Below are 13,545 nucleotides of genomic sequence, written 5' to 3' on the forward strand. Positions count from 1 at the left end.
ACCCAACTGTGACTGACATTTCCAAGCCTGTAAACTGGAATTACACCTTCTTAACTGACGTCAAGACAATGGATCGGATCTTAAGGGAAATTTCACTAATCTCTAAAGCAAACTTAAAAGTCACATCAAGTAACCTGCAAATCCAAGCTTGGTGAGCCTTTCCAAAGAAATTTTTTGGTTGATTCATCACCGGTTAATTTCCAGAATGATGACCGGAACTTGGGTGAGGATGGCAACAAATCGGCATTTCATTGGAAACCAGCTGACTTCACATGTTGGCTTGCAAAGAAAAAACAGCTGGTTGCATAGTAAAATTGGTAAGAAAAAAACATACTGTCGAAATGATGGTCTTGGTATCTTTCGTTAAAATAGTTGTAGAGTTGATTTTCTCTGAGTTTACCATTAGCATTGCTGCATTCAGGGTACTTTAGTAACATGCCGTGGCGTTTTGCACATTAACCATTTACCGCTGCAGATAAAAATAACCCAAATACCTGTGTGACACAGTAGCAGTGCTTAAACGAAAGGTTTTCTCATATGGCTCTACCTGTTCAGCTCATTATTAAATGTTCTTCTTTCATGAAAAGACTAAAAAGAGATTTGCTATGAGAGTTCTACACGATATATCTCAAAGATACGCTTAAACAACGCCAACCTTGTTCTGGAAAGTCTATGTAATTTTAGACCTGTATAAAACCTACCGTTTCTTTCTAAACTACAGCTGAATGACTTTATGACTGAATGAAATCTTTTTGAGTTATTTATCGTTTTTTAAACACTTAAAAAAGTAAAATTTTCACTAAAGGGCACAAATGCTAATATTTAATGTTGTTTTTTAGAAGAAGAACCTGTTCTTTCAGCTCAGCTCACTAAAAAGAGCCGATTCTTTCGGCTCCCAAACGGTTTTTCAGATATTTTTGTTTTTATTGATATGTTAGCAAAAATAATGAAACATTACAGACCATATAAATAATTTTGAAGTTGTTATGTTTTTATATCCTAATACCCTTTATTGTTTCAACATAGTTGAGTTTTTTAGACTCTTCCTACCAAACAAACACGTGGATATCAGAATCACAACCACCTTCAAAAAAATGAGAGTGGGAGGGTATGAATGACAGGGAGAGAGATGGCGAGAGAGAAAGAAGTAGAAAAAAAGAAGGTGAAGCGAGAGGAGAGAGGTGAAGCAAGTACAAGCCAGGGAGAACAAGAGCAAAATAACAGAGAGAGGGAAAGAGAGAAAGAGAAAGAGAGGAGAGAAAAAGCAAAAGAGAGAGATAAAGAGAATGAGTGAAAAAAAGATGGAAGCGGCTCTTTTGGTTTATTTCATTCGCAAATCACACGTCACTATGAATCACTGTTCATTTTATTTTCTTTTTTTGTCTGGCAAATGGCGCTCCAAGTGAACTTCGGTTGCTGAAAATTGTTGTACAGATAAAGAGAAAGGCTTAATGGCTTTTTTGTTTAGGCATTTGGCAAGAAAATACTTAAAGAGTAATTATTCTTTTGCGGTATTCCCAAATTCTAAAACGTGCAAAATGTATGGAAACCGTCAATGTTTTTTGCGTAAATTATTTTCCAAAACAATGCATTTTGAAGACAGCCTGTCTTGTCTTTGACTTCTTGAGCTGTGAAGTCATCTGCCTCACATGTGGTGTTAACAGGATTCACCATTTTAAAATTGTTGTGTTCCTTCAATGACGTCACAGCTCCACAAGAAACAAGACAGATGGGTTACCTTAGAGACAAAATTTCTTGATCCCTCCGGCGCGTGGAATATCGTGTAACGTATTTGCATAATTGTGGGGAGGAATAACTTTTAACGTGACATATTTTTCCCGATCAGGCATGTCATTTAGGACCGTTTTCAGTCCAGCTCCAGTTCTGACAGCTGCTCCAGCCCGCAGCATGATGGACGAACCGGTCAACGTAAAAGCAAGCTTTCTGTCCCCGCACCATCCAGTTACTTTGTGTGCAACAATGAAGAGTGAGGATGGTAATATGTGGGAAGCGTTTGGCCATTACAACGCAAGGGAAGACGGCACTGTCGACTGTGAGTCACGCCGAATGTACATTGTTAATTAACTGTACATTGCATTCGTTTGCACTGGTTTCTATTATGATCTTTTTACAAATCCCATTACAGTAATACCTCGTTTTTCACAGGGGTTGCGTTTGAAAAATGTCACGCGCCAGACAAAACCCGCAAAGTAGAAGCCTTTATTTATTGATATATTTATTAATGTACATATTCATTTATTTATTTGATCATTTGTTTATCTATTTATTTATTAAATACTCTATTATACAGAGTGTTTCAAAAATATCTGAATGAGAAATTCAAAGGCTTGTGGATGATATGAACCATTTCACAAATATGAGCACTGACTGAGACACTGCGTACGTGAAATTGGTAATCCAGCTCCTGCCAATCATTTAGAAGCATGTTTTGGGAAACAGCCTCTAGTGCTGTATAGATGCTTTTCTGGACCTTTCTTTGTTTTTAGGAGAAGGGGGAATATACACCATTCCCTTTACGTATTCCCATTCTTAAACAAATTTGGTTTGATCTTTGGTTCCAATATATAATAGGGGGCTCCGCGCTTTGTGCTAAAAATAGTTACCCCCCCCCCCCCACAGGCATTGTAAATTAAAGGCGTTAATTATGAGCCTTTCATCCAAACAAAGATTGAAAATAAATACAATTGCAAACAGCGCATACTTCATGTTTGTTTGATACATGTGTATGGTGAAGTAGTTATTTAATAATGTTATCCACTGAGAGAGAAGAAATATCTCATAAAAGTGGATGAAATGCACATTTACTATGTATTCTTGGTATATACTTGTTCAACATCTAGATCTTTTAAGAATATTTTTTCAGAAATGTTACTCAAGTAGCAACACCTACAGTATTTAACCTAGCCATACTTGAATGGTGTCGACAGATGTACATGAAGTACACATGTCCCATAACCTTTTTAAAATGTATTTCTACATCATAAATAATTCAATTTACCAGTCAGAAAGTGGTCAGAACAAACACGAACACAGTCAAGCTTTGGCAAATTCGACTGGTTGATAGCTGCCGGCCACATTCGTCTTCGCCGTTCACTTTTCTCCTGAGCTTCAATCCCCTGATTGTAAACACACTTCGGAAGTCTAAAGAAGCCCTTCCCACCCTTTTCCCAACAGCTACAACAGCCAACAATAACGCACGTATTCGGCATTACAATGTAGAATCTAACTGGTTCGCTGAACAATATCAATGAAGTGAAAAGCTTTGTGGACTTCCAAAATGGCCGCCAGCAAATGCATTGTGGGTAATCTTAGGACCTCAGCCGAATTTTTAAAAAGTGGAGTTTGCCCACACTCGAGAACACATTTGTCCATTATACTTGTAACATCTTTGTCTTTCCTTCTCTCTTGTGCCTTCCGCAGTGAGCAGGGATCATTCGGTGGGTGGTTCATATTTGGGTTGCGAGCCCATGGGTCTCTTCTGGGCCATGCAAATCGCTGCTGTGGACAAGCGTGGAATAAGGCATGTAAACTAAATACATTGGTATCTCTTCATACGAGTTGAATTTGTTTCAGGGATGCTTTAATCGCTCATGCAAGTTTGCAAGGGAGAGTGACGGAAATCGCATACTTGTCAACTCATACATGTTCTCCGTACCTTACCTGGTTTAATTCAACAGATGAGTGAATGCAGTTTTGCACCTGAACCAACTCACTAAACTATACGAACTCAACACTGCCTTTTAGTGGCCGGAGAGAGCATTTGGTTTGCATTCAGTTAAAAATAATAGCTTTTGGTATAGTAAGGACCGAGACACAGAGACTTGCTTCTTTGGCCTGTAGGAATTGGGATGACGTGACTTGTTAGTGAGTGGATGCGGAGGGGTAGAAGACGGCGATTTAGTTAAATATCAATTTAAATATATACTGTAAATAATTTGTCTATACAGATACAAAAATTACACAAAACGCGAGAGCCTTTGAGCAAAGGATGTTACGTTATTGCCACAAAGTTTGTTTTTCAACAAAAGTACAAAAGTAAAAAATGATGCAATGCGTATTGTACAAAGTGAAACTAAAAAATCTTGGAACAAAATAGTTTTCCCCCACTGATTTAGTTTCTAGTAACAGTATTATCAGATGCTGCTGACTGTCAATGTTGAAGTTCGGCTCATCTCTGAAAAGCAGGATGACGCTTTCCACCCTAAAAAAAAAACAACGGCCACCAGATGATAAATGTGCTGTATCTGAGTCAGATAAGGAAGCATCTCCTACTACTGGTGACCATGGAGACCAGTACTACTTTCTGTTCCGTCTGTGGGCTCAAACCCCTACCAAAAAAAAAAAGATTCAGGAGAATGACTTGTACCGCAGGGCCGTACTTGCCCAAGACACACCACATGAAGTGGTGCCCCCTATGACTCCTGGAAGTTAAGGCCTACCTGAACCTGAAGTTTGCATGCACAAACTCAAAGGAGCTGATGCAGGCAGCGAGCAGTCACGAACGTCGGGTAGACTCAAGTGGTCTCTAAAGGACCATTAGCCTCTGGGACTGCTCGTGTACTGGAATTTCTTTCACACTCGATTCCTCCACCAAAGTCTTCCATTTTGGACTATAAATACCATTGTTGCCAAGGATTGGTAGAAAAAGATGTGATTGTTTCTTGCAAAGGTTACAGAAGGAAAACGTCGATACTCCTCTCTCCGTGGACGTTTCCTTGCTGGATGGTCACGTTTCTCCAAGAGAGCGAGAAAGTGCTGAGCTGGCAGTTACGACTACCGAGCGCTGGTACATGGCACCGGGCGTTCAACGTATTGACATTCGCCAAAGCGGAGTTGTGGGAACGCTATTCTTACCACCCGGTGAGCTAAATTCCTAAGTTTTTAGTTAGGGCGGTAGTACTCATCCATATATTGATATTTTCGATACTAAGTAAATACATTGTTTGGATTTATACTGTTGTCCTAGGGTTGTTACTTTGTTCCTTCGTCAATGTCCTCCTAGCGCCACTTCTCTAAATAGATAGCACAGCTCCTCTCTCTCTCACCCAATGCCTGAGATTGTGAAGCACACTTGTAGCACTACTGCCTACATGGCCTGCTGCTTCATCCTCCAAGCTAGGCAGGAGAGAGGGCCTAATGCACAAATCCCTACCAATACCTAAAAATACAGCAACAAGCATCAAGCGCGACTCAAGAAAAAGGCAATGTCAGTTGTCTTTCTTTTGTATGGTAAAGTGGTCTGCTGCTGTGGCAATACCACACGTCTACATCAACTTATAAATAAAGCTCACCCTGCGTAGGGCAAAGAGCTGCAACAGAATCACAATTTATTTTTAAAACTCACTTTATTTTCATGATACTGTATTGTGCAAAGCAAGGTATTTTAGTTCTCTACGCGACTTTCTTATACAGTACTTCTACTTTCGTTACGTTCCTGCTTTTTTTGGTTTGACTCTTGCTTTTGTTCTTAAGGATGTGTAACAGACATGTATTTATTATACTGTTTGAATTTGCAATGTAGTTATTTATTAATTACGAAACATTTTTAGTGACGTAATGTTTCGTGTGTGTAATTCTTAACTAGCTCAAGGGGTGAAGAGTTAAATCATTCAATGATTTCAATGTATTTGCTTAGATCAAAACCAAAATTTCCAGTATCACCTTCCTCCAAGCTCAATTTCAACAGTGAACACTTGGAAGTTTATATATATATATATATATAGAGAATATAAAGAGTTCTGGGAACATACTTATATTTTAGACTTATTTTGTAAGTGTCGTTTCTCAGATTTTTATCTCATTTGCTCAACAGGCCGGGGTACGTTCCCAGCCACGTTGGAAATATGGGGAATGAACAGAGGACTTAAGGAGCAGCGCGCAGCCTTACTTGCTTCCAGGGGCATTGCAAGCTTTAGTGTGGTCTACAGGGGCCACAAAGATCTGACCCTGGAACGTGATTTTAGCGCTTTGGATCCATATATGAAGGCAAGATGACCTCCTTGGAACATACTGATCAATGTATATATTTGGCAGTTAGAGGTCAATGAATAAGAATAAAATAGTGAAGAGTTCACAGTGTACAGAATCCTTAACCGCCTGGGTCATCAGGGCACCAATAAGGATGCAACTCTGGACAGCTTTCTTCACTGCTGACTGTTCCTGGCCTGCTTTTTGGTCGTGGCAAAGTTTGCACCAGTACATTCCTTGATGTTGTCAGCCCAGTTCTTTTTCGGTCTTCCTTTCCTCCTGCCACCTTGGACTGTGCCCTAGAGAATTATAATGGCCAGTCCTGATGGTCCACTGAAGTTTCCACCTGCACACAGTTCACAACAGTTCTTCGTAGGGATCAATGAGCCCTCTGATGGTGTTGCGTACCGTTTCATTTGTCAAATGGGCTGATGCCTCGAAGTTTCCCGTAGCATCTCTTTTCCATTGCCTGGATTTTCTTTTCCAGCCCTGCTTTATGAGTTCATTTTTCTAAAGCGTACAGGAAGGTGAAAGTAACAAACATGTGCATGAGTTTAATCTTTGATTTAACAGCTATGTTCTTGTCCCTCTAAATGGGATTAAGACTGGGGGGTCTGAATATGATTTCAAACTATCCTGGCCATGATTTCCGGTTCTGACCCCACTTTTGATATGACAACTCCAAAATGTTTGAGTTTGGCGATTGACCAGACCTCCGATTTTCTCTTCTTCTCCTCCCAGTCTAGAAATATCATCAGCAAAACGGAGCTTAGTGGCGTTGTGTCCCCTAATGCTGACTGTACTTTAGTGTTGGTCCAAGGCTTCCGTCGTGATCCTCTTCAGGATGATGTTGAATAAAGTTAGAGAGAGAATGAAGCCTTGTCTCACTACACTGTAGTTTGAAAGCACTCTCAAATGTACCATCAGTACTGCACTGTTGGCATTGGCATACAGCTGTTCAACAGTCTGAATTAGGTCCTGGCCCATAGTGGACTTAGAGAAGAGTGCAATGTCAGTATGAATTCAAATCCACCAATTTGACCTAACATAGTCCATCAATCTTTTCATCCATTTATCCATCCATCCAGCCATCCATCCATCTATTCATCAGTCAGGCTGTTCATCTATCCATAAATCCAATATCTGACCGTCAATCTAATCGTTCATATTTTATATTTTCATCTCCATTTCAGAAAGCATACAACATCCTCAGGGATCACCCTCAGATCCATGGCGACAGGATTGGTATCATCAGTATCTCTTATGGAGTCTACCTAGCCCTCCAACTGGCCTTTCAGTCTGATGTAAATGTACGTCACAAAAATAAGTAAAGTAACATGAATTCCATCTAACATGATGCTCTCTTGCCTTATGTGGCATGGTAGATGCTCCATCATCGGTAAAGGTCTTCTTTAAGTCTAAAGTACTGTAAAATTCAGATTATAGAGCGCACCTGACTATAAGCCGCACACAGGACATTCATCTCATCTCATCTCATTAGCCGTACCGCTTATCCTCATTAGGGTCGCGGGGGGACTGGAGCCCATCCCATCCGTCTTCGGGCAGTGGGCAGGGGACACCCTGAACTGGTTGCCAGCCAATCGCAGGGCACACGGGGACAGACAACTCATTCGCTCATTCACACCTAGGGACAATTTGGACCGGCCAATTCACCTGAAATGCATGTTTTTTGGAATGTGGGAGGAAACCGGAGTGCCCGGAGGAAACCCACGCAAGCACGGGGAGAACATACAAACTAAGCACAGAAAGTCTGGAGCTGGATTTGAACCCATGACAGGTTCCCATGACATGAACTGTGCCGCACAAGCGCTAACCACTGCCCCGCCGTACTGCACACAGGACATTTTTAAAGGTAAAAACATTTTGTACATACATAAGCCGCACCTGGCTTTAAGCCACATGTGTCCACATTTAAACATGAGTTATTTGCAAAGAAACACGGAACATTAGAGTTTTAATGATTTGCGGTACCCTAACTAACCCTAAGTTCTGACGGCCTGCGGGTGGGCAGCCGGACTTTTGATAAACAAATACGTTATCGTACGATGTCACCAGTCACTGAAATATGCCATGCCATATATCATTGGAAGGCTGAAACTCTTGGGATCCACGATCTGATGACCATTTCAAAATATACTCATCAAAGAAACATTGCGATATAGTTTAAAACAAGATACCCGAAAACTATAAAGCCGGCGTAACTCACCAATCCCCCATGGCCTTCTTCAATTTCTTCGAATGTATGCAAAAATGACTTAGTTACATCAAGGACAATGCATAGAATTCAGCCATGTAAACTACTTATTACAAAACACACGTTAATGCAAACGGATAAATAGAAATCCTCCTTGAAATTTCTTCTTCCTTGGACGTTGTCAACTATATTTTTTGTGTATTATACCAAAACTGCAGCCGTCCTGTTTGGTTTGCATCAATGGCCCAGTTGGAAACAACAAGGAGCTTGCAGGCGTATTTTCCAAGGCCAATAAATTGCACAGGTATTTGAAAATTACTGTTGGGTGTTTAGTTGGTTGCATCTTGGACTGTTTTTTTATTTATATGTTTGTCTAAGAACCTTTTTTTCACCCTTTAGTGACAATACAATTTTTCGCGATGAGGCAGGCTATTATGGTATTAAGGCGATATCTTTTCCCAAACTCTACTCCCCTGAAATGCAATTGAAGGTGAGATGAAGACCATATTGGTGAGTATCAAAGACTAGAACAGAAAAAGATGTGTGACATCTTTGTAGTTTGAGAACCTGGCGTGTCCGTTGATGTACATCTGTGGGGAAGATGACCAATGTGTTCACAGCATGGAGAACCTAAACATGGTACGAACATATAAGCTTTGCTGTTTAGTTTGCTCCACTAATTAATGCAACTCAGATTCTGTGCTGTCTAGGTTGAAGATGAACTCAAAACCGCTGGAAAATCCCATCTGCTCACCCGTTTGTCATACCCGGGCGCTGGTCACATTATTGAGCTACCTTACACACCCCATATAAGAGAGTATTTGTGGAAAGCCAAATCAAAAATATGTAAGATCTGGTTCAATCATGTGAATCTCTCCAATCGAACTCTCGTGTGCAATGTCACAAATTTCTGTAAACGGTCTACGGTTCACAGTGCCTAGCTAAAGAATTGCCCCCCCCCACAAAACCTTTTGTCGTATTGCTTTTCAGGTTTCGAATTTAATGATAAAAAACTGAAAATACTTTCTAAGAATCAACAACTTGTGAGATGCAATCAGGTGAACTAAATTTTCAATATTTGAATGATATTTACATCAATCAAAAACTGAAAAGTGGGTATTGCAAAAAGATTTCATCTCAACTATCTGACTACGGGTGTTTCCTGATGACTCCTGAATGTTCCAATGATGACCTCAAAGGACTAACAATGACAGAGTGCAACGGTAAGACAATAAGTCTCTGTTTTAATGCACCTGCTCTGTGATGGGCTCAGAGGAGAACAGACAGCATTATGAAAACCAAAGACCACACTAGAAAGGCCCGGGAAAATGTTGTGGAAAAGTTCAAAGCAGGAATGGGATAAAATAAGTTGTTGCAACATTCACATATCTCTCGGAGCACTGTGCGAGCAATAATATCAAAATGAAAAGAGCATAAAACATACCAATACCTGGCTGTGCCTCTAAACTTTCAGCCCAAGGAAGTATTTTTGTAATATTACTGTAGTTGTCTTTTTGGAGTATTTTTGTAATAAATAATTATGCAGTCTCGTCTCATCTCATGCAGCTAATGAGATGAGATGGGAATTTTGCAGTAGTATTTCGTAATATAGTAAACTGTCGTAGTATTTTTGTAGTAATTCTATATTGATTGATTTGATTGATTTGTCGAAAATACTTTGAGCTTTTTATCCATAAGTTTGAAGCCTGAAATCTGGCAATATACATCAAAATGTTTTTTGGCGGGGAGGTGTTGGGGTAGGGGTCAATATTTTCGCAAGGCACTGCAGACGACTGAATCTTGTCATTTTGTGTTTCCTCTTTAGTGTTCATAATTTCCGGCAGTCACCTTGCCGCCCACGCTGCTGCCCAGGAAGATTCTTGGAGGAAAATTCTTACATTTTTGAACACAAATCTAAGAGTGTGACTGATATTTTGGATTTGACCTTGACATAAACGTTGAAGATTCACCTCAAGGGGGAGCTGTTCAAACTAATGAACTAATCTTTCACACTGTGATGAAAAATGAAGGGGAAAAAAAATAATCAAATCATTTTTTGAATGACATTTTTTATTGTTTCTAAACATTTATGTGCCAACTCTTTTGCTTCAATTGTTACTGACTGTGGGATTTCGTTATTTCGTGAGAGATTATAATCACAATAAACATATCAATCCAATTCACTGTTTTTTTTTCTTTTTCAACCAGAATTTATGACGGATTTTTCACTTGACATTATTTAACGCAGTCGGTTATCAATATTGCAGCCGGTTAGTGCATATATTGCATTTTAAAGGGTCAGTGTGTATTATTTGAGCACTAGCTGCTGCTATATTGTGTAGTGCAGGGCTGGGAAATTATTTGAAATCGGGGCAGCACTGGGTTAAAAAATGGGCTAAAGGGTATTTTTTCATTGTCTGTACAGTGTCCTTGGGTGGCCTGAATATATATATATATATATATATATATATATATATATATATATATATATATATATATATATATATATATATATATATATTGTATTCTATATAAAACGCTTATTAAAACTATAAAGCGAGCTAATTATAACAATTGGGAGATCCTAGTCTATATAACGCGTTTATTTAAACAATAAAGTGCGATCGTATATTACAAAATGCGTTTTTTAACATGGAAGAAAAGTCACGCAAGGGGGTAAGGCGGTGTGGGTGTTGCGTAGGAGTCGGATTTGGGCACAACGCAGGCTCGGCAGTTTTTATACACGTGGTATAAACCCGGAAATGACACGCAAATTACGCGATGAGAGGAAGCGGAACAGTCGCCGGCGTCTTTTTTCCGGCCCTACCACAGGTCAAAAGCGGGTTGGCAATTTTTGCGCATTTTCCATTGCGGGCAAACACGGGCAAAAAAAAATCCCAAAATTTTAGCCGTCATTCAGCCGCAAATGTCTGTGTGACCGGCCCCTTAAGGGAGAACCCAGCAACCCTGCGGAGGAAACTCATTCCGGCCACTTGAGTCCGGGATCGAGTTCTTTCGGTCATGACCCAAAGTTCATTACCATAGGTGAGGGTAGGAACGTAGATCGACCGGTAGATCGAGAGCTTTGCCTTTCGTCTCAGCTCCCTCTTCACCACGACAGACCGGTACAGGGTCCGAATGACGGCAGACGCTGCACCGACCCGTCTGTCGATCTCCCGTTCCATCCTACCCTCACTCGTGAACAAGACCCCAAGATACTTGAACTCCTCCACTTGGGGCAAGACTTCCTCCCCGACCCGGAGGGAGCATACCACCTTTTTCCGACTGAGAACCATGGCCTCGGACTTGGAGGTGCTGATCCCCATCCCGGCCGCTTCACAATCGGCTGAAAATCGCTCCAGCGAGAGCTGAAGATCACGGCCTGAGGAAGCCAACAGCACCACGTCATCTGCAAAAAGCAGTGACGCAATGCTGAGGCCCCGAAACCGCACTCCATCCCCGCCAAGGCTGCGCCTAGAAATTCTGTCCATAAAAGTTATGAACAGAATCAGTGACAAAGGGCAGCCCTGGCAGAGCCCAACCCTCACTGGGAACAAATCCGACTTACTGCCCGCAATGCGGACCAGACTCTGGCACCGGGCATACAGGGACCGCACAGCCCAGATAAGACTGTGCGGTACCCCATACTCCCGAAACACCCTCCACAGGCCCTCCCGAGGAACACGGTCGAATGCCTTCTCCAAGTCCACAAAACACATGTAGACCGGACAGGCAAACTCCCATGCACCCTCAAAGACCCTGAAGAGTGTATATAGCTGGTCCAGAGTTCCAAGGCCAGGACGAAAACCACACTGTTCCTCCTGAATCCGAGATTCGACTTCCTGGCGGACCCTCCTCTCCAGAACCCCTGAATAGACCTTACCAGGGAGGCTGAGAAGTGTGATTCCCCTGTAGTTGGAACACACTCTCCGGTCCCCTTTCTTAAAGACGGGAACTACCACCCCAGTCTGCCAGTCCAGAGGCACTGTCCCCGATGTACACGCGATGTTGCAGAGGCGCGTCAACCATGACACGCCCACAACATCAAGAGCCTAAATGAAGTCCGGGCGGATCTCATCAACCCCCGGGGCTCTGACACCGCGGAGGTTTTTGACAACCTCTGTGACTTCAACCCCAGTGATGCGAGAGCCCAACCCAGAGTCCTCAGGCTCTGCTTCCCCAGAGGAGAGGAAGACGTGCCGGTGGGATTGAGGAGGTCTTTGAAGTACTCCGCCCATCGATTCACAACGTCCCGGGTCGAGGTCAGCAGCGCCCCATCGGCACTATACACAGTGTTGATGGCACACCGCTCCCCCCCCCTAAGACGTCGGATGGTGTATATATATATATATATATATATATATATATATATATATATATATATATATATATATATATATATATATATATATATATATATATATATATACATTATATATATCCAATGTATTTGTGTAACATTTCTGTACTATTTCTGTAGTCATTTTTTAATAGTGTTGTAGTTAAAAGAACTATTACCTATGGTAACTGCAGCCTTCCCTTTGTACACTGGGTCCGTTGACTCACTTACAAACAACTTTGATACTGCTTTGGTTAATGATCTGGATCTGTGGCGCCCCTAAGGCATAAATTTTGACCTAAGAAGCATACACCTTGGTTTACTGAAGAAACCAGGTCACTCAAACAAGGTTGCAGAAAACTTGAACGAAAATGGTAGTTCACAGGAATTTGCTGCTCTCTGTGAGCTTTTTGGCCTGTGAGGGAGATCTGGCCAGCGAATCTGAACACTTAGGGTGTGATACTGCTATGCACGGAAGTGATGTATGTCCTGATTTACCTGACGCAGTCGAAGGCAGTGATGTCCGTACAGTAAACTGGGTGATACAGTCAGGTGAAGAGCAAGTTCATTCAGAGTTGGAGGATAACTCACTAGACAGCAGACCTGATGTCCAGTCTGACTCTCTCAGTCGATACATCCAGTCAAGGAAGTCAGCACATCCCGAACAAGATGTTGATCATACTGCAAGTGACAATACGGAAAGCCCACCACGGTGCTCTGAAAACATGATCCCTTTGGGTATGGGCCCACCAGACAATGTACTCCCAGACGAGACCCCATTGAACACTGACCACCCGGACACTGTCTGCCCTGATACTGACTGTTTAGACTTGACTGTCCCAGACCCTCAAGCTCAGGTTATTTGTACTCAACCTAGCCGTTATGATCTTATGGGCATTCCATCAGGCCTCCCAGTCGTTTTATTTGTCAGATGAATGACCAGTTTGTAGGTGACAACTCTGTGTCTGCAATATCTGCTAGTTCCTTGTTTAGGTTCTTTAGA

At 41.6% G+C, this 13,545-nt stretch overlaps 1 protein-coding gene across 1 annotated transcript; it reads left to right on the forward strand.

The window, feature by feature from the left end:
* The first annotated feature begins 205 nt into the window (after positions 1–205).
* LOC148364457 (bile acid-CoA:amino acid N-acyltransferase-like) lies at positions 206–10,129 on the forward strand. The gene is made up of 11 exons (XM_088337352.1): positions 206–317; positions 1,847–2,053; positions 3,442–3,541; positions 4,691–4,881; positions 5,834–6,006; positions 7,182–7,298; positions 8,422–8,507; positions 8,603–8,693; positions 8,762–8,842; positions 8,914–9,049; positions 10,029–10,129. The coding sequence occupies exons 1-11, from the start codon at positions 206–208 to the stop codon at positions 10,127–10,129; spliced, it is 1,395 nt and encodes a 464-aa protein (XP_088193478.1).
* The last annotated feature ends 3,416 nt before the right edge of the window (positions 10,130–13,545 follow it).

This window comes from Urocampus carinirostris, chromosome 6 (assembly GCF_059441175.1).
Source record: "Urocampus carinirostris isolate Australia breed hairy pipefish chromosome 6, RoL_Ucar_1.0, whole genome shotgun sequence".
NCBI classification, from domain to species: domain Eukaryota; kingdom Metazoa; phylum Chordata; class Actinopteri; order Syngnathiformes; family Syngnathidae; genus Urocampus; species Urocampus carinirostris.

What these genes read in the sequence shown, in the direction of transcription:
- LOC148364457 (XM_088337352.1), top strand. Translation starts at nt 206, where the DNA reads ATGATGACCGGAACTTGGGTGAGGATGGCAACAAATCGGCATTTCATT. An exon ending in AACGCTATTCTTACCACCCG is followed by an intron (nt 4,882 to 5,833) that starts GTGAGCTAAATT and finishes TTTGCTCAACAG; the next exon opens with GCCGGGGTACGTTCCCAGCC. An exon ending in CCCCTGAAATGCAATTGAAG is followed by an intron (nt 8,694 to 8,761) that starts GTGAGATGAAGA and finishes ACATCTTTGTAG; the next exon opens with TTTGAGAACCTGGCGTGTCC.